Source organism: Mastacembelus armatus, chromosome 12, assembly GCF_900324485.2.
Source record: "Mastacembelus armatus chromosome 12, fMasArm1.2, whole genome shotgun sequence".
Classification (NCBI taxonomy): Eukaryota; Metazoa; Chordata; class Actinopteri; order Synbranchiformes; family Mastacembelidae; genus Mastacembelus; species Mastacembelus armatus.
The window spans coordinates 20442757-20468597 of record NC_046644.1 but is presented as its reverse complement, the minus strand read 5'-3'; the positions used below and the strand labels follow the sequence as shown (position 1 = coordinate 20468597).

General features: G+C 46.6%; 1 protein-coding gene across 1 annotated transcript in view; it reads left to right on the top strand.

Moving 5' to 3' along the window:
* The first annotated feature begins 1726 nt into the window (after positions 1 to 1726).
* gfra2b (GDNF family receptor alpha 2b) overlaps positions 1727 to 25841 on the top strand; it is a 54995-nt gene continuing 30880 nt past the window's right edge. The window contains exons 1-2 of the mRNA XM_026297517.1: positions 1727 to 1853; positions 4664 to 4963. Of these exons, the coding sequence (XP_026153302.1) occupies positions 1784 to 1853; positions 4664 to 4963 (370 nt within the window). The 5' untranslated portion in view covers positions 1727 to 1783. The remainder of the gene's footprint in view (positions 1854 to 4663; positions 4964 to 25841) is intronic.

Sequence of the window (25841 nt, the reverse complement as noted above, 5' to 3'; positions counted from 1 at the left end):
GTCAGTCAGTCAGCCAGAAACAGACAGTCAGACAGAAACAGACCGTCAGTCAGTCAGTCACAGAAACACTCAGACAGAAACAGGCAGTCAGAGAGAAACAGACAGTCAGTCGGTCAGTCAGTCACATAGACAGTCAGACAGAAACAGGCAGTCAGCCAGTCAGACAGAAACAGACAGTCAGACAGAAACAGGCAGTCAGACAGTCATTCAGTCAGACAGAAACAGCCAGTCAGACAGACAGACAGTCAGTCAGACAGAAACAGCCAGTCAGACAGACAGACAGACAGACAGTCAGTCAGACAGTCAGTCAGTCAGAAACAGGCAGTCAGTCAGAAACAGGCAGTCAGACAGGCAGTCATTCAGTCAGACAGAAACAGGCAGTCAGACAGTCAGTCAGACAGAAACAGCCAGTCAGACAGAAACAGCCAGTCAGTCAGACAGACAGACAGTCAGTCAGACAGAAACAGCCAGTCAGACAGAAACAGGCAGTCAGTCAGACAGACAGTCAGTCAGACAGAAACAGCCAGTCAGACAGAAACAGGCAGTCAGTCAGACAGACAGACAGTCAGTCAGACAGGCAGTCATTCAGTCAGACAGAAACAGGCAGTCAGTTATTCAGTCAGACAGACAGACAGTCAGTCAGACAGAAACAGCCAGTCAGTCAGATAGAAACAGGCAGTCAAACAACACACAGACAAAACAGAGTGAGGGGCTGATTTGTGAACATGCATCATGTTCCTAAAAACTATGGAGAGAAACTATAGGAGATCTTTGACCTGTGCTCCTACAGGTGAACACTGTCCCGTCACACACACACACGCACACACACACACACACACACACACACAGGTCCTGCCACTAGAGAAGAACATAAGTTCCATCATAGTTTCACCGAAACCGTTTCACATGTTTATGGTGTTCGCATCACCCCCGGTCACGTCAGACAACCGGCTGAGCGAGAGAGGTAACACACGGACGGAGAGAGAGTCGGTGATACCGGAGCCTCCTCCGGTGCTGGCACGCGCCTTCAGTGTGTCTGTGTGTGTGTTGTGGGGAGGAGGGGCGGTTTTTAGGTTTCCCTCTGCGGTCACACGCGCTGTTTTCTGCTAGAGGACACGCGAGCGTACGCACGCAGCAGCTGGGGCGAGTTAAATGAGCAATATTACCGGAAGACGCGCGCGTCATTACGCATCAGGCTGCACCGCCGTGGATTAGACGCACGTAACTAACCCACAGAGAGATTATTATTAGTGTTGTTATTATTACTGATGCTAACGTGAGCACACGGAGAGGGAGCAGAGGGCAGAGGGGCGACACCGAGCTCCGTTTGTGCGTCTAAACTGCGGGCACGGTCACACCGAGCACCGGGGAAAGTTGGAGTAACGGGCGCGGACGCTGTGGCAGGGAGCGCCAGGATGTTTATCGTGTAGCCGCCACCTGAACAACACCAGGTAAAGTGTTTCTTTCTCCGTTCACGGACCGAGTTTTGGAGATAAACCGTGGATACTGCGAAACGCGCCGCCTCACCGGAATATGTGGACCTTAACGGACTCTCTGAACACTTCTCCCTCCTTCTCCGCGCTGGTCTGAGTCTACACGGGGGGTCCAGGCTCCTCGTTACGACTGTCTCCAGGGGTATTTGCTCGCTCCACCATGTCGGCGACAGTTTTACAGATTTCCAGCGCAGAAAGGGAGAGAGAGTGAGTGAGAGACACCGAGAGAGAGAGAGAGCGGGAGCCGGGGTGAACGGGACCGGGCAGCGCGGGAGACCGAGCCTGTATTCATGACTGGTGGGATTACAGCTGGACGCGCGATGATCCTGATTAATATCATCACTCTGGTGTTTGTGCTGGGTGAGTACAGCTCCGGCATCTACACCCACCCCACACGCACGTCTATGTTTCGCGCACACGCACAGTGCACGCACATTCACAGGTGAGGGCAAAGGGTCTTCGGGCTGCTGGTTATGAATAAATCCTCTTGGTCCTGCGGGGATTATTAACTACCACCAGCCCCTCCGCTCCCTGAAGGCCCCTGGTCTGGTCCCCCCCTCGGGATTCAGCGTAAAGGCGCACGAGACGGATGAAAACACATTAACCTGCTGGTTTTATCTCGTTCAAAGGGTCGTAGTTGCAAAACACTTGAGTCATAACAATCCACATCTATCTATGGATCCATCTGTCTATCTATATGTCTATGGATCTATCTGTCTATCTATATGTCTATGGATCTATCTGTCTATCTATATGTCTATGGATCTATCTGTCTATCTATATGTCTATGGATCTATCTGTCTATCTATATGTCTATGGATCTATCTATCTATATGTCTATGGATCTATCTATCTATCTATATGTCTATGGATCTATCTGTCTATCTATATGTCTATGGATCTATCAGTTGTGTACAGGCAGTGGTGGAATGTAATCAAATACAAGTACTTTGGTACAACTTGAGGTATTTGTATTGGAGTATTTCCAAGCTGTGTTGTAATTTCAGAGGCAAATATCACGGTTGCTGTTACTTGACTGTTGGATAGTTTGAGTCACTTTGCAGCTTCAGGTCAGTGTAATCAGCACATAAATGATGAGGGTTGTTATTGATCCTGGAGGGAAATTCACACATGGCCCAGCAGTATGTCATTAAAATGTGCTCCACGTTTGCTGCCTGCAACATTACAGCGATGAACACATGAGTGCATCAGTAATTATGATGATACAATGATAATGATTATTCTCAAATGTGCCATTCTTCATAGTACCTACTTGTCATAATAATACGGAGTATTTCTACACAACCTCAGGACGGTACCTGAGTAAATGTACTTAGTTACTTTCCACCACAGCTGCACAGCGTCGGCAGTTCATTAGTATTAAGTTGTTATGGGAGCAGACGACCTTGTGGTGCTGGTGCTTTGGGACTGGGCTTGGTCCTGACACTGGTCGTCTCTAGGGGAAGGGTCTGCTTGTTCTTCAGTCTGTCCATAGGGGAGCTGCAGGAACGAGGCTCAGGCAGGAACAAACTGAACTGGGATTAAACTGTGTGGTTTAACACTGATGAGCCCTAATATTCTAAAGCTGTCTTCATAAATGAACACACTGCATTAATATATTTAATGAATATATATGATGAATATTTTATATTTATCTTCACATCACAGTTTGACAATGCTTTAAGATCTAATATTTATTAGAATTCTGTTTCTACACACATTATTCTGCATTATTCAACCCACGGAGCACACTCAGCCTGCAAAAACAATATGTTTGACAGCTGATGGCTCAGAATAAATAAGGTCACCAGCTGGTTTCCTGTAATATCTTCTTTAGCAGTATTTGACACAGGATGCTGGTGTGGATCTGTTGTGGCAGGCAGGTTTCTGACCAGCATCAGTTCTGTACAGGTGTCTCTTCCCTGCACAATGTCACTGAGACAGCTGATAAATTCGAGTAAATGAACTGTGAGTCAGAAAACGCAGCAGCCTGTAGTTTCAATTAATTTTGACTGAATTAATGACAGTGACTCAGACTTAAAAAGGTGTATAGCGCCATGCCATTTACTGAACTTTGAAATGCATCACTTCACGTCAGCCTGACAGAGTTTGGAAACAGCTGATGGACCAGATGAGACCAGTGTTTGAAACCGATTGGTCCTCTCTCTTCGGTAAATGCAGGTTATCACTAGGTTAGATTATTCATTGCTATGCTGACGACACCCTGTTATACTCGCTGATTCCACCCCATGAAGCTTTAATGCTGAGCTGAATGTTTTCTCCACTTGCTACCTGTACACATGAGAACTGTGTTTCCTCCTGTACTGACCCGGTTCTGCTCGCCTCTCAGTTCCCAGATTCCACTGAAAGTCACTTGACTGTAGAGCATTTGCACATTGTGATCAGTTCCTTGTCTGCAAACCATTAAGGCCGCACTTAAATCTCCCAGTTTTTCCTTTATCGTGCAGTATATAACCTACTGTTAATGTTCATCATTACGTCTGCAGAATACTGCTCCTTACGTTTTATATTTCCTTTTCATTTTATCCCTTCGACTCTAATGTTAGTTTTGCAGTTGTTTCTGATGAAATAACCGCTGCAGGCTTTGCTGTTTCAGAGGAGAATGGTTTCCAGTGTGATAGTGTAGAGGCCCTGACATGGACATGGACTGCATCAGCAACATAACCTCCCTTTAACTACAGAGATTTTTCATAGCGTCCCTCCCACATACACCAAATACTCTGTACAACATATTTACTCCAAAACAACACATCACGGGAAATGTTAAGGTGTGCCCTTCAAAATGTCTGCAGAATCCACAGCACACAGCTTTAAAGCTCTGTTCAGACTTTTGCACAGTAACATCCACACTGGTAAACCAGTATGTGGTAATGACATTTTATCTTAAAATGCAGCAATGACTAAAATTCAGTGATGAACGAATTTGATGTTGTGATTCTCTGATAATGTGAAGCTTGAGCTAAACTGCGTAACTGTCAGATTTTGAGGTCAGGATGAAGAGTAGACCATTTTGTGTTCAGTTTTGCTCATTGAAATCCTGTTGGGAAAATGGAGCCAGAGGAAAGACTCAGTCAGACGTGAACTTGGCCACAAGCATTCATGAGGCTTTATTAACAGTATAATCCTTTCTCTGCTCTTTGCCCCTGCAGATGTGTGTGTTTGTGACTCAGAGCTGGGCCCACCCGGGTGGAGGGAACCTCTGGACTGTGTCCGAGCCTCTGAGCTGTGCAACCAAAACAGCCAATGCAGCTCACGTTACCGGATCATGCGGCAGTGCCTGTCAGGTGGGGACAAGGAGCGCAGTGCCATGCTGGCCTCCAAGGAGTGCCAGGGGGCGCTGGAGGTGCTGCAGGACTCACCGCTGTACGACTGCCGCTGCAAGAGAGGCATGAAGAAAGAGCTGCAGTGCCTGCAGAACTACTGGAGCATCCACATGGGTCTGACTGAGGGTAAGCATCCAACACTGAGCCGTGCCCAGAGTTAATTAAGCCTCCTGCTGCCTGTTGATTTCTCCTCATGTTTGGAGCTGAGAGCTGGCAGATGACACGCAAACTTCTCGCTGTTTCTGTGAGAACTTCACATATGCTGAGGTCAAAGACGGCTCTGCATCGATTGTTGTGTGGGTGCCTGTTTGAATTTCGCCTGGAGTGCAAAGACTGACAAAGAAGAAGAGAAACGAAGATATGCAGTAGCTGCTTTTCGTCTTATTTTAAAAGGAAGCCATGGTGGTTTTCTACATGGTGTGTTCTGAAAAAATAAATAAAGTCCTCGGTGTGTCCAGAGGAAGCTGTGTGAAGTCTGATAAATGTCCCCAAGTGATGTCAGATGGGGATATGTTTCAGCTTTTACTGAAGCTGTCATTCATACATGATTTACTTCAACAAGTAAACATGGTTTGGCTGCAGGCTTATCGAGGTTTAAAACCTTCCAGAGGAGTTTGCGAAACTCTGTCTTTGCAGTGAAACCAGCAGTGTTGTTCCTGCTCAGTGCTACAGATGTTTCCCAGCTGTGATGTTGTCAGGTCTGCTTTGAACAATGTCCAGCCACCTCCGTCCAGCAGCAGATAAAAGTGGTATTTGAGTGGCCTCAGTTATTATGTTTGACTTGAAGCAACAAGCTTATCGGAGAACTCCAGTGGTTCCCCCTCAGTGTGTGTTTCCAGGTGTTGGGGAAAGCAGGATGAAGCCTTCACGGTCTCCAGAGGGAGCGGTGAGTGGTCTGGTAAATGTCCTTAGGTGGGTTAGAAAAGTAAAACAGCCTGGGGCTGTGGGCCGACCAGAGCTCTGAAGCTGCTTCTGGCATAACACAGTGGAGCTGCTCCCCTGTCTGTACTTTCACAGGCCAAATTCTGTTCAGTCCAAATAACCCGGAGTGTTCTCATTCCATCTGTTTTATCCTGACTGTGTATCCCAGAATGCATTTCACATTAACCAGTAGCATGGTGGAGATTCAGAGTAAAGCTCAAAGGTGTTTATTATTGTTGTTGTTGTTATTATTGGGATGGTTTTTATGTTTCAGATGAACTTTTCCAACCAGTGGTAGTTTTATCCAGTTAATGTTCGTTTGGGAGGTTCCTTCAGAGACTGTAAACAGTGACGGCTGTTCTCAGCCCCTGGAGCTGGTTTTTGGAAACAGACAGGCCTCCCATTGTTGGTGAGGAGGAACCATGGGAGCCAGGTCAGCGGTGTGGCTCCCTGCTGTGTTTTTAATAGTTTTTGGACAACAATGACCAACAACACAGACCCATAAGCTGAACCAGGTTCTGGATTCACACACATTCATTGGTGCTGTCAGTCTCTATATGGGATTATAGGAATTTTACCAAAGGCCTGATGTTTCTGCTGCACTGAGTCTGGTTCCTGGATAGGACTGTACTGCTAAATCAGTGGAGGACTCTTAACAACTTGTGCTGCTGGATGTTAAAAAACAAACGAGCACATCACATGAAACGGTCTCTCACTGCCGAGCTGCTGTGGTGTTTTGAGTCGCCCCAGACACCTGGCGAATGCCTTTGGTTGGTTCAGGTCCCAGTGCTGGTCCTGCACTGTGTTCTGTGTGTGTGTGTCAGCACACACACACACAGAACACAGCCCATTGGCCTAGTTTGGGCCTCAGCCATGGCAGAGCTCATTAAGAGCCTCGCTCTTTGTTCTCCAGTCCGCTAAGGATGTCTCTGTAGTGCCAGCAGTGCTCACAAAGCCCCTGCATCTCACACACACACACACACACACACACACACACACACACACACACACACACACACACACACAAAGCGCCCACACACAGAACATACAATTAGGTCACACAAAGTTGTAATGTACAGACACACAAACATATTGTTGTAGACTTGCGTAAAGCACAGCATGGTCAGTTGCAGAGGGTCAGTGCTGTGGTGCGTTTGAGTGGCAGTGCTGTGGTGCAGTTGTGTGCTGTGGTGTGTCTGAGTGTCAGTGCTTTGAGTGTCAGTACTGTGGTGCGTTTGAGTGTCGGTGCTTTGAGTGTCAGTGCTTTGAGTGTCAGTGCTGTGGTGCGTTTGAGTGTCAGTGCTGTGAGTGTCAGTGCTGTGGTGCGTTTGAGTGTCAGTGCTGTGAGTGTCAGTGCTGTGGTGCGTTTGAGTGTCAGTGCTGTGAGTGTCAGTGCTGTGGTGCGTTTGAGTGTCAGTGCTGTGAGTGTCAGTGCTTTGAGTGTCAGTGCTGTGGTGCGTTTGAGTGTCAGTGGTGTGAGTGTCAGTGCTGTGGTGCGTTTGAGTGTCAGTGTTTTGAGTGTCAGTGCTGTGGTGCGTTTGAGTGTCAGTGCTGTGAGTGTCAGTGCTGTGGTGCATTTGATTGTCAGTGCTGTGGTGCATTTGAGTGTCAGTGCTGTGAGTGTCAGTGCTGTGGTGCGTTTGAGTGTCAGTGTTTTGAGTGTCAGTGCTGTGAGTGTCAGTGCTGTGGTGCGTTTGAGTGTCAGTGCTGTGGTGCGTTTGAGTGTCAGTGCTGTGAGTGTCAGTGCTGTGGTGCGTTTGAGTGTCAGTGTTTTGAGTGTCAGTGCTGTGGTGCGTTTGAGTGTCAGTGCTGTGAGTGTCAGTGCTATGGTGCATTTGATTGTCAGTGCTGTGAGTGTCAGTGCTGTGGTGCGTTTGAGTGTCAGTGTTTTGAGTGTCAGTGCTGTGAGTGTCAGTGCTGTGGTGCGTTTGAGTGTCAGTGCTGTGGTGCGTTTGAGTGTCAGTGCTGTGAGTGTCAGTACTCTGGTGCGTTTGAGTGTCAGTGTTTTGAGTGTCAGTGCTGTGAGTGTCAGTGCTGTGGTGCATTTGAGTGTCAGTGCTGTGGTGCGTTTGAGTGTCAGTGCTGTGGGTGTCAGTGCTGTGAGTGTCAGTGTTTTGAGTGTCAGTGCTGTGAGTGTCAGTGCTGTGGTGCATTTGAGTGTCAGTGCTGTGAGTGTCAGTGCTTTGAGTGTCAGTGCTGTGGTGCATTTGAGTGTCAGTGCTGTGGTGCATTTGAGTGTCAGTGCTGTGGTGCGTTTGAGTGTCAGTGCTGTGAGTGTCAGTGTTTTGAGTGTCAGTGCTGTGAGTGTCAGTGCTGTGGTGCGTTTGAGTGTCAGTGCTGTGAGTGTCAGTACTCTGGTGCGTTTGAGTGTCAGTGCTGTGAGTGTCAGTGCTGTGGTGCATTTGAGTGTCAGTGCTGTGGTGCATTTGAGTGTCAGTACTCTGGTGCGTTTGAGTGTCAGTGTTTTGAGTGTCAGTGCTGTGAGTGTCAGTACTCTGGTGCGTTTGAGTGTCAGTGTTTTGAGTGTCAGTGCTGTGAGTGTCAGTGCTGTGGTGCATTTGAGTGTCAGTGCTGTGAGTGTCAGTACTCTGGTGCGTTTGAGTGTCAGTGTTTTGAGTGTCAGTGCTGTGAGTGTCAGTGCTGTGGTGCATTTGAGTGTCAGTGCTGTGGTGCGTTTGAGTGTCAGTGCTGTGGGTGTCAGTGCTGTGAGTGTCAGTGTTTTGAGTGTCAGTGCTGTGAGTGTCAGTGCTGTGGTGCATTTGAGTGTCAGTGCTGTGAGTGTCAGTGCTTTGAGTGTCAGTGCTGTGGTGCATTTGATTGTCAGTGCTGTGGTGCATTTGAGTGTCAGTGCTGTGGTGCGTTTGAGTGTCAGTGCTGTGAGTGTCAGTGTTTTGAGTGTCAGTGCTGTGAGTGTCAGTGCTGTGGTGCGTTTGAGTGTCAGTGCTGTGAGTGTCAGTGCTGTGGTGCGTTTGAGTGTCAGTGCTGTGAGTGTCAGTGCTGTGGTGCATTTGAGTGTCAGTGCTGTGGTGCGTTTGAGTGTCAGTGCTGTGGGTGTCAGTGCTGTGAGTGTCAGTGTTTTGAGTGTCAGTGCTGTGAGTGTCAGTGCTTTGAGTGTCAGTGCTGTGGTGCGTTTGAGTGTCAGTGCTGTGGTGCGTTTGAGTGTCAGTGCTGTGAGTGTCAGTACTCTGGTGCGTTTGAGTGTCAGTGCTGTGAGTGTCAGTGCTGTGGTGCATTTGAGTGTCAGTGCTGTGGTGCGTTTGAGTGTCAGTGCTGTGAGTGTCAGTGCTGTGGTGCGTTTGAGTGTCAGTGCTGTGAGTGTCAGTGCTGTGAGTGTCAGTGCTGTGGTGCGTTTGAGTGTCAGTGCTGTGAGTGTCAGTGCTGTGAGTGTCAGTGCTGTGAGTGTCAGTGCTGTGGTGCGTTTGAGTGTCAGTGCTGGGAGTGTCAGTGCTGCGTGAAGGTGGCTAGAAAGACGTATAAAGCATTAAAGTTGTGCTTCTCGCAGCGTGTGGCTCGTCACAGCTGTACAGGTGGGGGCCTCCTGGTGTGAGCTCACTCTGCTGTCACTTGTGTTTTGCTTTGTTTTGTTTTTTTAGTTTAATTATTGGAGGAATCCTGCAGCTGCAGATTTTCACCCTTCAATTCTTCACAGGACAGTAAAATTCATATTTCATACGTTATTTTTAATGATGGGTATTTGTACCGCAGCCTGTCACAAGAGTCTTTAATTTAAAACTCCATTAACCCAAACAGGCACCAAAATCGTTTCTTTCTCTGATACGGCTGCAGGTGAAGCGGCAGCATGGTGCTTGTCAGCCCTGTGATAGACTGCTCACCTGTCCAGGGTGACCACGCCTCCCACCACTGCATGCTGGGATTGGCTGCACAGGTGCTCTAGATAATGGATGGATGGAGTTTCCTGAGGGAGTACGTTCCTGCTTTAGACCTGTTCTGAAACAAATATCCAAGTTAGCGCTCGTTTACCTTTGGCCTGCTTTATTATCAGCTCTGCTCATCTGGTCACTGACGTTTTTCCTCGTTCGTCTCCGTGAAGCTGCTCCACCTCCGTCCAATGATGGCCGAGCCCCTGAACACACAGATTTCAGACACTTGATCTGTGCAGATTTAGTCTTTCATGTTTTATACAGCACATCTGTTCCTGCTGCCTTAACTTCAGCTTTATTTAGTCTTTCATGTGACAATGACCAGACGAGTTTTCCCTCCAGGGCTTTTCTCTGTGCCCCGTTCATGCATGAATATTTAACAAGGCTGAAGAGGATTTTTTGGCTTTTCAGCTTAAAACTTCTAATCAAATCCAAATGGGAAAAACAGGTGAGAGTGAAATAATTCATAAGTTTTTCTGTGCCCAAGGTTAAGGACTTGTTCAAGCTGCACAGTTTGGATTTAGAAGAAAGATTAAAATTCAGCAGTACAACGCTAATGGCCAATGTGAGAGAGCAGACTGACGATAACCAGAGCAGGAAGAGCATTTTGATTATTGGAGCAACCATTTCAAAAAAATAAGCACTTTGCCTGACGTCACTTTGTCAGTCACACTTAGAGCCTTAAGACAAAGTTATGAAACAGAAACACTTAAAAACTCTGGTGAGGAAGGAGAGTTTATGACTTCATGTCTCATTAAACTCGTTAGTCTGAAATGTGTCTTCAAACGAAGCCACAGAAAGAGCACAATAAATAAAGCCACAAAAACTGAACTGTAACGATTAATTAAGTTTAAAGCCCTGGTCAAACTCATTATTCTGAAGTGGATTTAGCTGCGTAACCGCAGCCGTAAGTACACGGCTCCTCTGCCTGATACACCGAACACAGATTTAAGCACAAATGACTCGATGGCGACTGTTTAACTACAGAGTCAGCAAGAAAAACCAAACTTCATCTGCTGATGTTTCAGTGAAAAAAGGAAAACAGCAGGGATTTTGTTTCGTTTGGTCTTACCTTATACACCTACTCTACTGCGGTTCTCTGGAGCGATCCCAGTGTTAAATGTGATAATTCAGCTGCCCCACCTGAACCAGACCTGCCGTCGGCTGCACGGCGGTGAAAGTGATTCTAGACAAATTATTGGGCCTGTGTCTTTCACAGTGAGGGAAGACGTCACCCGGTGCAGCAGCCTGGATCACTGATGGCTTTGTAATAGTTTCCGGACCCAAAGGAGCAGCAGCATGTGTCAGGCTGGATACACACACATCATCTGGTCTGTTCCTGGGCAAAAATATAGAAAACCCCCGATCTCATCCTTCGATATAATTAATACTGATCCACAGACACAATCATGTAGGAAATTTACAAACACTGACTGATAAAATCTGTTGTTTGCCTAGTACATAGTTCCATATGTGGCCTCAGTTCTACTTTACTGCAGTACCAGTAGAAATACCACAGAGTAAAAATCCTCTGTTCCAGGATCAGTCTGTATTTTGTTGGATCCATCTGATCCTGAAAAGGAACTAAAGTTATCAGATAAATGTAGAGCAGGAAAAAGTCCAAGGTTTGACTCTGACATGTAGTGAAGTCCAAGGATGAAGTAGTACTACATGGAAATACTCAGGTAAAGTACTAATACCTCAGAGTTGGAGTACAGCACTAGTGTAAATGTACTTTATTGTTACTTTCCAGCTTTCCGTGTTGTTTCATAGTTGTGATATTGTCAGTTTTAATCACACTGCTGGTGTGTGTCCATGTCTCAATGGGCCCATCTCCCCCCATCAGGCTCCACCCGTACAGACGCTGTGGCGCTGAGGTCAGACAGGACTGTGACCTGAGACGATCCTCTGGTTGGTGAAGACGGACTGACTTCTGCTGCTTGTAGTTGCTGTTTGTACGATGTCACATCTGGCTTCAGCGAATCAGCAGATTGGAGGGTAATGAGGAAGCGATGGCAGGATCTGGGTCGGTGTGATTACCCGGCTGATCCTCAGACAGCAGCCGAGCGCTGATGGGGAGGGTGGAGACGACTAATAAGCTGAGGGACGGGAAACTGGCTGTGGGTGGAGAGAGCTGCAGTCGTTCAGGTAACAGCCTCTGATTCTTCCTCTGAGGAGCCTCACTCTCAGCGGGACATGAAAAGGACTGTGACACAAACTCCACCACCGTCTGTAGAAAAATAGAAACAATACGTCACAAACAAACTCTGGGGCAAAAGTTAACAAACAGAAAATATGTAGAGAGAAGTATCGCTGGTCAGGACACGTGCACCGTGTGGACGCAGGTCAGAGGAAGACTAACATTAGCATCTCTGTGCTCAGCCTGAAAGGACTAAAAAGACAAGCAGATGACCACAAGCAACCTCAGAGACAAAATGTCTGCAAAGAGACACAAAATGACTGTAGAGAGACACAAAATGACTGTAGAGAGTCAGTCCAGGGGCCTAGCTCCATTGTCGGAGGGGTGGGGGCCCCACATGGCTGTGTCCAGGGCCCTGCAGATATTTATTGATAAATCCCACGTTGTCTGACAGAGCACCACCTCTGTGCTGTTTAACAGGCACATTTCATTTTGCTCCTAAATCTGGATCCATCACTTCCTGTGGTGATTTTCCACCTCCTCCATCGTCAGACGCTCATTTAGGGGAACAGGCTGAATCTATGACGCCTCAATTAGGAGGCGACAGGCGCTCTCCTCTCCTCTCCACTATTTCATGCTGCACGCTGCTTTTAAACATAAATCTTGTCTTATCCAGCTTTATGCCTCGACGGCGGAAAGTTATCATCCATCCTAATGTGTGTGTGTTTGTGTCTTCATCACGATGATTTCAACATTATTCAGCAGCCTCCAGGTGAACACAGGAACAATTACTGGGACTACAGAGACTACAAAAGAAATATTCTCCAGAACCCAGTGATGCTGTTATACATCACTGCAGCATCTTCCACAGACAAACGCAAACAGAGACGTGAGCAGCAGCAGCAGCAGCAACTAAACCAGGAGGCAAAAGAAGCAGAGAGGGCGAAGGATGAAAACTAAATCAGCATCATGGGACAAACGATTAAAGACCTTTCTAACACGTAACGTCTCTCATGTCTTAGCACAAACTGTTATTTGTTTTTGGGTTTGATAACATTAACAAAATGACATTTATCCTCAGCAACACACCGGTGACTTTATTATACAGTAGAATAATAATAATCATTTTGCTGCTTAGTTTCTGTATCAGTTCCTGCTGATCCCTAATTAGCTCAGGAGGAGCAGCGCACATCAAATAAACCAGTTCTTGTTCTTTAACATTATTTTAGTGCTTCAACTGTGAAACACATCATGCAACGTATTCAGGTTTCTGCCTGCAAAACATTTTTAGACCATTTTAGAAACTAGTGCACTAATTAATATTTATTAATTAGCTGTAGAGCTGCGCGGAGCTAAGTGCAGTAGAAGAAGAGCAGAGGGCTGATGCATGATACGAGGACTAAACCACATGCAGGGTGACACAGTGACAAAAGAGAAAATTGATGTTAAAGTGCCTTTGAAATTACTTTCATATTCCAAGCAGGATCACAGTGATTCGAATCGATCATTAGCTTTTTTCAATCACATTCATTTTCCTTTCAATCTGCCACCATTTGTCCACCAGCGGAGTGGTTGGAAAATGAGGTTTAGGAAATTAAATTTTTTGTCAGCTTTTTGGACAAGCTCAAAAAAACAAGTCAGACGGCACGTGGCTCTCAGAGCCTCCTGATTCCAGACTAATTCAGCCGAGGTAATTCAGACTCTTCCCTGGTAGGACCTGCTGACCTTCAGTTGCTTTGATACTGGACAGTTGCACCTGCTAGAAGAAAGGCAGGTGTTGTTCAGTGTCAGCCCTGGACCTGGACCTGACCTGCACGACTCTGATGCACTTCAGAGTTGGCTGAACGGACCGATCACCTGTCGTCACCTGTCGTCACCTGTCGTCACCTGTCTTCATTCTCCTCCTCCTCCTCGCCGGCAGCTGCTGAAAGAAGTCATTTTGCAGCCTCAGTGAACTTTTCTCTGCGGCTCCTTCTCTGCACCACCGGCAGCTGAGACAGCCTGATGAATATCGGGTCTCCTGCCCGTTCACTACTTCACTGAGTGAGACAGAAACGGGTCTAGAGATTCTCTGGACTGAAATCTAACCAGAGCCTGCAGGAGGTCTGGGAGATGAGAAGAAAAAACATCAATCAGCATCACGTGTAGACAGAATATAGAAGTAAATAATATAATGCTGTGTCTGTGTTTGGATTTGCACATGCATCACTGGAAGATTTTTGCTGGGCCAGAAAAAAAACGATGATGCAGCAGATTAAAAACTTTACCGTGACCTCATTTCTGGATAGAAACATTTAATTGCTCGTATGCTGTTTGTTAACAAAGGGTGGATGAAATAACGTGCTGCTAATTTTTCTGACAACAGACTAATCACCTCAGTTGTGTAAAGAGTGAGTCTGCAGGCTGCCTGAAAGGAGAGAGGCTGGTGAAGCAGCAGAGGGACGGAGGAGCCGGGGGGAGCAGAGAGGATCCGTGCAGATAAAAGAGTCATATCCAGGGAATTAGATCAAAGTGTGATGACGGAGGAAAAAGCAATTTGAGCACGAGGAAGAGAAGAAGGAGGAAATGGAGTCGAGCGGGAGGAGATCGGAAAGATGAGATCAGATAGACGGGGGCAGCACGAGGGGACACGGGATCAATCCTCCATTTATCTGACATATTCTCTACTCATTAAAGGACACAGGATGAGGTCTCACACCGAGGCCAACCCAGACTCTGCCTGTTTAAACTGCCCATTTGAAGCTTATTTGTTGTCATGTCGGAGCTTTAAAGTCCATCTGGAACACGTTGGACTTTTGATTGTTCTGCTTTATGGGCTGTTTGTTGACAGGAACAGTAAAAGAGTCAATGAATCACTGTCTGACTCTTTCATTACAGCCCGCTGACGTGCTGCTCAACACAGGGGAGCAGATATATGGAGATTTGATTTTTGATTGTCCCACAAAGATCCATCACTTTGCCACTGATGTGTGATGTTTGCCTGCATGGTGTGATGTTTGCTGTTTGCCGGTCCATTAAGCCAGGCTGGAGAATGGTGATCATTAGTGTGTGTGTGTGTGTGTGTGTGTGTGTCTGAGGAGACATCCACTTAGAGCAGAGCCAGATACAGAGATCAGACGAAGACACAAACATAAAGAAACTATCTATGGAAATGTGCAGGCTTGGAAGAACACAGGCCTAATTTAACTTGACAGGGCTCAAGCTTTGCATCTTATAGAGCTCTGCCTCGACACACGACACATGCACCTTCACAAACTGCCCCGATGGTGCAAAAAGGAGGTGAAAACTGTAGCTTTTACCCTCCCAGTTAGAGAAAAAGTCGCCCGTTTTGGTGGAAAACACCCAGCACTCTCTACTTTCACAAATGCAGCGTTTTGAACTGTTAACTGCTGGTTTTGCTCATTTGTGTGGGAGGAAAAGGCAAAATAGCTTTTAAAATAGCTTCTCTTCTGAGTCACTGTTCTTCAGAGAAGTTTAAGGCAAAGTATCTTCTTATGCATTAACTGCTTTCAGTGAAGCAACAGAAGCAGCTGAGAGACGTGTAAAGGGATCCATGTGGATAACAGCCTCATGTGACATTTAAACAAATGGTCCTTTAAAGAGGGACTCAGGCTGAAATGGAGATGCAGGTGAAAGATGGCTGACAGAAGAGAGCGGGGATGATAATTCACTTCCCCTTAAGTCGATGTGAAAAGCTTTGATTAAAATAAAGTTCCATTGATTTGAGAGACGGATTCATGAGCAGCTGGGACACAAAGAGTGAAATTGAAACTGTGAGCCACATCACAGCGAGACAGATGATCAGAATGAGAAACAAAGGCTCTACGACAACACCGAGTGTATAATTATTGGTTTCTGAGCGTCGGGCTGGGACTGGAGGCAGGAGGAGCGAGCGTGGAGGTTCTGGACTAATCTGTCCCTGGAGAGGAGAGCAGGCTGCAGGCAGCGGCATCAGTCATGGCCAGCTGATTCCTTCACCTCTGCTCCTCCGACACGCCGGCCAGTGAAATAGCTCTATCGCCTGCTGCTACAGCTGCTGCTGCTGGAGAGAGCACAGTCAGCTGTCAGGTGAGGCCACTCCACCTGTGGAGGCCTCAGTGGAGGCTCATGGGAAGCAGCTGTGTTTCTTTCCTTTCGACGAAAGACTGAGACGACTTTTATTTTAACTAGTTCTGGTGGGGAAAAACACGTATTATCCATGACAGTTTGCACTGTGGTCCATCACTGGTGTCTGTACTGGGACCAGTCTGATCTGTTATTAAAATAGGACCTGCTGCTGATCACAGAGAACATCTCTAAACCTGATCGTTCTGAGTGGAGTCCCTCAGAACTCAGTCTGCCCTGAGGATGGAGACATGCAGACGTGCTGTATGTCTGAAACCCCCTAAATGAGCCTTGGGTTGCCAGTTCTGGCCTGATGACGACTGAATGTAGGTTAGTTTGGAGGACACACATCGTGACCTGATCTTTTCTCACGTCTGCCCACAGACTGAAGTGGACGTGAATGATACTGGATAGTGGACCTGAACCAGGTCTGACTGGGGACACCGGGGGACAGCACAACACACTGTTTTTAATGGACAAAGCAGCTGCTGGTGTCGTGAGGACCAGGCAGGTCGACCTCCAGTGAAGGACACAGTCACATCAGAGCTGCAGGAACATGACAGATCACAGGGTGACAATAAACTGCTCCTGTTTATATTTAGACACTTCTCTAATGGACCTCAGCTGCTAAACGTGTCCTCTGGGAAATCTGTGACCTGTCGCCTCAACGCCACACGTCTCATTTCTGTTCATCCGAGTTTACATCCAGATGCAATTATGAAGTCATTAAACCAATAATGTGTGAGCTCAAGTAAACACTAAACTCCACTTATGTTAATGTGATTGAGTTTATCAGTAAACATAAAGACTGTACGAGTCCATTACATTTGCACTGGCAGACGCTCAAATTATTACAGATAGCACTGCAGTCTGGCAGCTGTTGTTTCCTTCCTAAAATCTCTTTAGACGCAGATTCATCATACGAATAATAGTTTGTAGATCAACTGATGAACATATTGACGTGCACAGCGTTTAAAACGTGTTTTCACAGACGGACTTTAGATGATCACGTGGACGGAGCGGCTGTGAATTGACCCACGGTGTTGAATAAAACATCACTGACCTACAGTCTGAAGTCGAGTCATGTGAGATAAAGAGATGCAGCTTTTAAATATGATCGATTTCATTGTGAGCAGCAGGATAAACAGAAGAGGACAGAACAAGAGAGCTGCCCGGTGCACTTTGACCCCAGAGGGTTCAAACATTGTGCAGCAGCTTCTAAACCAATCAGCCCTGAGACCAGGTGTTTCCCATCAGGCCCTGAGACCTGGCAGCGGACAAAGATGTCCTAACCCTCACCGTTAACGTGCCCCGGTCACCGTCGTGTTATCGCTGCCTGATTACCAGGCCCGGCTCAGCTCTAACAGACCAGTTCCAATACTAAAAGTCCTGATGGTTTCCGTGGGCCCTGTCCTCTTCGTGCTGTTGTCCCTCCCTCGGCTCAGTTCGTCTGGATGTAGATTGAGGACTCAGGCTGGACCGTCGCTCCGACGCCGCCCAGATCAAAGGTTTAATGAGGACCACATGTTTGAGTCCTGCGAAGCCATAGAGGCTAAACCAGTTATTATTCCTGTAATGGGGCTGATGGAGGGAGGCCAATAAAGATTTGTTTTCTTTATCTTTAATGAGTAGCCCACACTCATAGCCAGCAGAGAGGAAGGGAGCAGAATATCAGCCCTAATCACTGTAATTAGATGTGTGTGAGGAACAGTAGCCCTGCTGTACATCTAATATATGCTGGAGCTTATGTGCTGATGCTTTGTACCCACCACAGCTCATTATGTAACAGGCACAGCTCATCTCCATAAAGTGCATAAGGGAAACAACCTTTTTAGCATTTTGTCATCTTACATTTTGTCCATTTCAATTGCAATTTATATTTAAATGACATAATAAAAGTGTTCCCACCTGGAACTGAGCCAGAGCTAGTGACACACACACACACACACACACACACAGTATCCACAATGAGCTCAAACACACAGAAACAGGCGATAACATTAATAATGAGTAGATGCTGCTGCTCAACAGTGAGGTGCTAATGGCTAGTTCTGCTCTGTGCTAATGAAATAATGAAAGAAGTTTTCAAAGTCTCTGTCTCTGACTGACGCGTGAACCTGAACACAGCTCGTCTTTGGAGCACGCAAACTCAAATCGCTTTGATTATGTGCACCTGGTTTTACCGACTACCTGCCATGCAAATCTCAAATTCAACGAGCTGACTGCAGTGTGTAAATAAACCCAGCAGCTGCAGCTCGTGTTCTGAGGTCTGCGGGCCGCCAGCACAGACAAATGTCGCGTTGGTTCTTTCTGATGTGAAGGGAAACTTTTCCATCCATCAGCTGTACGGCTTATCCCGAGCAGGGTGGGGGGCTGCAGCCAATCCCGGCTGACGGGGGGTGAGAGCAGAGATCAGCAGTCTATCACAGGGCTGACACACACACAGACAAACAAACACCGAATTGCTTTTCAGAGCAAACATATAATTTTGCTTCTGAAGAAGAAGAATGTGTCCTGGGTTTGGGTTTAGAGCGGTTCAGTGGGCCGGAGCAGATATTCATCATCGACATCAAACACCTGACAGTCAGAGGTCACATGGATGAAAACCTGGCGTTTTGGGGCGTTAGCTGCAGCGACTGTGACCCCGATGCTTCTCACTCTTTGAACATTTAAAGAAACTCGTATTAAAGTAAAGCCATAATAAGTTGAACATCAACATTAGTGCAGGTAAACAGTAAAATATAGTTTTCATCCACAATGACAACAACACTGGCTGTTCCAGCTCATTTCTGCCTCTGTCCACATTAAAACACCACAATTCAATAAAACAACGACACAGCAGCTTCTGCCACCATCTGTTTGGTCACTGATACAACAGACAGGAAAGGCTAGTGGGGATGATAAAACCAGTAAACACTAATATGAGTCCTGAAATGAGACCTGTCTGGCTCTTGGTTTGGAGGACTTGCTGGTCTGGGATTATCAGGACTAGGTAATTTTTCTGCAGTTCCAGACTGTGACACTTTGCTGCCCAGGTGTGTGCGGAGGAGGAGAAGTGAGGTGCGAGTCGCAATTAGTGTCAAAAACTGAACACAGCCATGAAGCAGGGTTTAAAAGTCAGTGTAATTTACATTTGCTGGGGATGTCATCATGAAGTCTACGCAGAATAAACCTCCAGGAGGCCACTTCAAAACCAGAGGCTGCAGAACTTCACTCAGATTCCTGCTGTTTCTAAGCTTCCTTCAGTCTCACAGTGATCCAGGGACACCCTGTCTGTGCACCCGTGGGTTCACTGCAAACAGCAGCTGATCACTGTCAGTTCTGCTGCTTTAATGAGACACTTTCACTAAAGTGAAACAAAGCAGTCAATATAAAAAATGCAAGCTAAAGAAGTGGGCTCACGTTGTGTCCCACAGCAACATTACACAACATTTGGTGACTGTAAATTCCCTGTTTCCACCTAACTCAGATTTAGAGTTGTGTATTGTGCTGTAATGAATGACTAACAGCATGAACAGCCCCCAAACACAGGTCAACAAGAATAACTGAAAGAGACAAATTCCATCAAGCCCTTGAGCCTGAAGCAATTTTAGGAATTTCCACCTCACGGGTTTAAAATGAACCAAATTCAGTAAGAGCTTCACAGCTGTGAGGCCAGAACAGATCAGCAATATCTGGGAGAATTTCCCTGTTGGAACAGAACCAATTTCTATATTAGGGAGTGAAAACGGCCTTAGAATAAAGAGTCAGAGTCAGGATGCTTCGTCTAAACCCTCTGAGCTGCAGCTCTACTAAATGTGATGCAGCACAACAATGCAGTGCGGTTAATTTTAGCCATGTGGGATCTCGGGGGAACAAGCTCCGCAACCTCCAAATGTCACATCTCAATAAGCAGGGAGTTATGGTGCAAAGGGTTAAAACAAACAGTGAGAACGTTGTTGTGTCCACGACAAAGTTCCCATTAACACGGGATGAAAACAGTGCACACATTTAGACATTTAGACAGGAGGAGGCAACTGTCTCAGACTTGTCTGGAAGGAGTCCAAGACAGTCGGGCTCCACGACAAACTCACCTTCTCTCAGGTGGGAATCTAAGAAGAGACAAGTCTCCTTTCTGTGGTTATACTGAGGCTTTTATCCAGAGAGGTGCTAGACAGCAGAGCCTCTTCCCAGCAGCTAAACCCTGCGGCCTGAGAGAATTCAGTGGGCTGTGACAGTACGAGAGCTGCGTCTGAATTGAGCTTTTCTGGAACGTTCTTCTACAGACGCTCGTACTCCCACTCGCACATTTAAGAACACATGCCGTCCACATCCATATGCATGCTCTGCTCAGACTCAGCAGACTCCCAGTGACGGGTTCTGTGTGTGCATCTGTCAGGCAGCTGAGAATGAGATGAGTAAACAGCGAACAGTGGTCTCTCTCTGCGGAGCAATACTAATCAGCCTCCAGCTCACTCATTAACTCGCATGCTGAATACCTTGCTCATTAGCCTGCATGCTAAACACATCAGTCATTAGTCAGGCTGCTAAATTAGCCGTTTATTTGACTGCATGCTAAATACCAATGTCAGTGTTAAATGTGTAATTTAGCCGGCTGAACTCTAAGCACCTCAGTGATTGCTGGCATGGGCCAGTTACTGGACAGAATACTTAAAGGCTGAGATATTAGCATGTTAAATAGCTGCGGTCAATACTAAGTGCCCTGATCTATTAGCTTGAGGATTTGCTAATCTAGTCCGAGCAATGACTGAACCCCACAGTTTGTAAACCGTGCACGTTCAGCAGGTGGGGGGTGTCGAGGCCTGATGTAAAACCCATTTCTATTAAAATGTACAGATCAGTAAAATGTGAAGCCCCCTCCCCTCAAAGAAAAGTCAGCACTTGGTTTCCTAAAAACACAGAACAATCTCATGAAACTCAAAGGATGATTTGTCATTTACAACCACCTGCTGCTGAAAACATCTGCACGAGTTTGTGAGCAATTACCTGCGTCCACAACAACAGCAGAGCCGCCTCCTCCGGTTTCTGAGTAATTGTCTGTCTGTAGCATGTCGGCCATGTTCGATTTCTGCCTGCGTGCTGCTGCTGCTGTTGTTGTTGTTGGCACACCACATGTGTGGTAACAGCCAGCAGCTGGAACGGCTCAGACGGCAGGTGTCTGCAGAGGGACGAGGTGCCAGTGGGCAGAGCTGATGGCTGATGGGAGCAGGCCTCAGATAAACCATGAATACCAGCAGAGCAGCCTGAATGGAGCTGCAGGTGTGGAGCTACCTGTGACCAACCTGTGTCCGACTTATCTCCACATCCAGTGAGCTCAGAGAACGGGCCGAAATGGGCCGACTGCTTTTTACTGGTGACACAAGAACGATGACATTTCTTCATTTCCATATCTTGGACATGTGGCTTATTTTACCTGGACCCTGCAGGTTTTAAAGTCAGTCTGGATATGAGAGACCTCCCACAGGTTGTTTGTGCGAGCAGGTTATTACAACCTGTTTGTTTTGAAGCAACATCAGCAAACGAGGAACATTAGAGGATGGGACAAGTTTCTGGGAGGGACAGAAACCTGGAGGCACCAAAACCAAACTGGTCCGTGGCTGATATGACGTTTTTGTTGGAGCCTTTCAAAGATGGTTGCAAATGTGTGACGACAGAAGAAGAAGGAGGCAGATGCAGAATATTTCAGGGGGTGGACACGTCCTCTCCTCTGTCAGGATTAATTAAAAGACCAGGCAGCTAATATGAATCATTAGTTGTTAGTTTGGAAAAACTGATGCTCGTCAGCTGGAAACAAGAAGCTGCTGTCTGATGTGAGGAATCATTGATTTGAAAGGTGCTATCAGTTTCAGGGGCGAGGCCGCCCCATCATCAGTTTCTGTACAGAGCCGTTAGCGGGTTAGCAGGTTAGCAGGTTAGCAGGAGTAAAGAAGGGTCAGGAATTAGAAACAGGTCACTTCTGATTTCCATCCTCTAGTCATCTGTTTCCTGAAGGTGACATGTCTTCACTGAACCTCATCAGAAAAAGAAGCTAAATGGAGCTGATGTAAACTACAGACAATGGAAGCAGCCGCGGAGATTCAGGGGGTGGACACGTCCTCTCCTCTGTCAGGAAGAATTAAACGGGGCAGTGAAAGCTGAGAGGGCACAGGGGAGGAGTGCAACTAAGCACTTTGTGATTTCTCAAATTCAGCTTATTTCAAAACACCTTGACACACACACACACACACACATGCAAGCAGGCCAAGTGCATGTGTGCAGCTGTGACGCAGTGCAGCACTGCACAGCCTCCTGAAAGCATCTGCTCAGTCACCATCACTTCCTTTCATCAGCCTGTCACTTCACACACTGTCTGTTAGGTGTTCTAATGGCCTCGCAATTAAATAGGTTTGTGTCTTAAAGTGGCTTTTCTTCAGAATCATCTAATGCAATCAGCATAATTCAAAACACACTTGAGTGTTTCATTACACTCAAAGTGATTGAAAACATCTGCTGCCAGCGCTGACAGCCCTGGTTCCTACAAAACACTTTTATATAGCACACATTTGTTTTGCCAAATATGTTTTGGAGGAAATTAAATTGCTGCCTGAATTATTCTGACTTCTTCTTCCCAGCTCAGTGTGGCAGCTGTGGGTGCAGGGGGAGGTCAGGACGGCTGGGTCGGTGTAAGAAGCTCAGGACTGAAAGAGGACGGTGGGGTTTACACCCTGGGCTACTTTTAGATTGTATTTACGTCCAGCACGGTTGTCGGTGTCAGAGCTGCAGGTCGGGCGTCCGAGGTGACGAGAGGTGGAGGTCGGGGTGATGGATGTTTGATTCTCCAGCCCCAGCGTGCACAAACAACACGCCGTGCAAAAACCATGCACCCTGTTCACCAAACTGTGGCGGCACCTGCAACAGACACGTGCTTTGGCAACGAGCTTCCTTTGGACCCGACACCTGACCCTGATCCTAAACATCTCCCACTGAGGCGGGACTAGATGGAGTTTAGGTGAACGTGTTGCAGGTGAAATCAGTGTCTGGTGTAAACACTGCACATTATTTGTCTCTACACACCGAGGTGAGAACGAGTTCATGTCCCATCACCTGCAGTTCACTCTCTCCTTGTTGTTAACCAAAGCCACAGGCTTTGCTTCAACCTTCGCCGTACTCACTTGCATGAAATGTAAAGAAAACCTCAGTTATTCAGGATTCATCTCGTCCTATAGAGCGACTGTACTTTTGTGGAAATGATTTCAAAACCTCAGCAGACTTTTTCAGCTTCCAGCCAAAAACCTCCATCTCTCCTGGAGCATAAAGGTGAACGCTGCTGTTTGCAATGAAAAGACAGTTGCCTTGTTTTAACCAATAGCTGTGAGTGATTTATCAGGACCATAAAGTCAGCAGAGGGAGAAATCTGAAGGCAAATGTGTGTTTGGAGGTACATTACTGTCTGAGGAAATAAGAAGTGAATCAGCAGTTGTTGGAGTTAAACCTGGAGCAGCAGTAAAATGCAGTGCACACATTCAGTGTGTGTCCATGTCTGTTATAGCTTCATACATAAACATCTGTCCTGTTTACCCCCCTCATCCTGAGGCGGGATTAGCACAGCAGCTCCACACACACAGGGACACACACTCGCAGTTTCAAGGTGGCTCATAATTCAAGAACATGTCTGTGATAATTAACCTTCAGGTGTTATCATTAAACGTATGGCTGAGCAGAACATTTCAATGAGCACATGCTCCAAAAAATGATCCACCTGCTCAGTCCCACTCGTTACTTAACTTTCAAACATTTTCTCTACTGATTTTATTTCTGTGTTCATCTGGATCCACCTTTAAAGGGTCAGTTCACACAAATGATGTTAAGGAAAAGAGTCTTTGGTCTTTGGTCACAAATCCTGAGACTTAGCAGAAGAATCATTTGACTGTGCAGGTGATTTGTTAAGAGTCTGGATGTTCCCAAACAGATACTGGTCTGGAGTCAGACACACAAACGATGTTGAAGCACAGAAACCGTTTTCAAACTGAGGAAGCTGCTGTGATGAGGATGTGTGTGCACTTATAGGCTTTAAACCTAATTTCGTCTGTGTAAAAACCACAGCCTGGTTAAGGTTGGACACAGATTGTTGCTATTTAATAAAAACACCAACATTGATCCACATTAGCCCCCCCCCCCGCACTGAGACTGGATGCTGGTACATTAAAGCTGAGCTGCAGGATCATCTGACAGACAAGTAATACTGGGACACTCTGCTGTGCCTCCCCATGCAAAAAGCAGCTCCTCCAAATGGAGCCGCTGCCAGTAATTGCAGACAGAGCAGTACTTTTGCCAATACCTCCGCCTGTTTTTAGTTTTCCTTTCATCTGCCCTCGGCACCAATCTATGGACATTACCCCACCCACCAAAAATAGACACAAGGCTGCTGCTTTAAAGCCTCGATCAGCAATTCTTCTTTTTCAGAACAGTTCACTTTCTTTTTCCCCAAACACAGTCTGGGGTTTTTGCTGCAGGAAGGCTGCTGCTGGTTCTGTTGTTCATCTGTTTATCTGCTCCTGGTGAAGTGTCTTTTCACTGTAAATGAGCAGAGCCTGTGCTGGATACGTGACTGGAGCAGGCCCAGTGCCAGTGGAGCAGACTCCCACTCATGGGGGGCAAATGAGTGCGGAGAAATTCAGGGCAGTGCTGAAACATGACTGGAGTCAATCAGCAGTCGGGTTTGCCGGCACGCTAATGTGCTGCAAAGATTAAAGACAACCCAGCAAAGGGAGGGATGTTGTTAGTGCCGGCATCCTGGCACAGCGCAGGAAAATGTCCCGCTGCGTCTGAACACAGTGTGAAGAAGCTGCTCTCTGCTGAGTGTTTACCTGGAGGATGGAGGGAAACGTTGGCGGTCGGGAGCAATCTTCCATAATCCTCTCTCCATTTCCTGTTAAGGGTGAAAAGAAACAAGCTCTTTGATCAGCTGCTGTTGATGCGATGTCAGTATCTCTGTCCGGCCTGCTGCTGCAGCTGAATGTAATGAGGAGCAGCGGCAGTAGGTGACAACATTCGCTGTTTACACGAAGGACAAAGTGTTGAACAGCTGGAATCAGAGACGCACTGGAAAAGCCTGTTTCAGGAGCTGAGACATTACAGTCACAGACACAGTGTGTTCTAAATGAGTATTAAATAGATGCTGCTAAAAAGCTAAATGGGACGTAAATTTGCAGAATGAAACCATAAATCAATGGTTCACAGTCCAGCACTGATCTGAACAGACTCAAAGCGTTATAATCAGAGATAAAACATATCCACTTAACAGCTTCATTAGTGACGTGGGAACTGGTTTTCATCACGAGCCGCAAAGGAAACATAAGAAAAAGGACAGAAAAAGTATTTTAGTGTGATATTAAACATAAAAACAGCCACGATGCAGCACGTGGTGTTTAAGAAAGGTCCCAGTGTGCAGATGTAGCTAGTAAACTGCTAAATAATTTAAATTATTCCAGAAAGTCTGATTTGCAAATGAAGGAAATGGACTCATGATGTCTGTTGGATTCACACACTGGGTCCGGACTCTAAACAGAACCAGAGCCAACAGTCAGTCGAGGCTGCACCGTGAAACAAAGAGCGAACGTTCTGCTGCTAAACAACATTTTTTAAACACATAGAACCTCCAATTCTCCTGTACCTGCAACTTGACAACACACCTGATCGTCTGAGCGGTTCTAGCATGAGGCCCAGTGCATTGTGGGGAAAGAGGGATCTCTGTTTATTCCACAGGGAACGTTTAAACATCTAAGAAATACCTGAACCTGAAGTAACCATGAGGCTGGTTTAAGCCTGTGATGTGCTGGAGGCCAATCAGCTCATATCTCACCTGCTGCAGGCCCACACACACACACACACACACACACACACACACACAGCTGTGGATGACACTCAGCAGCTGCTCTGATGCATCAGACTCTTAATATCTGTCACTTTGAGTGAATGA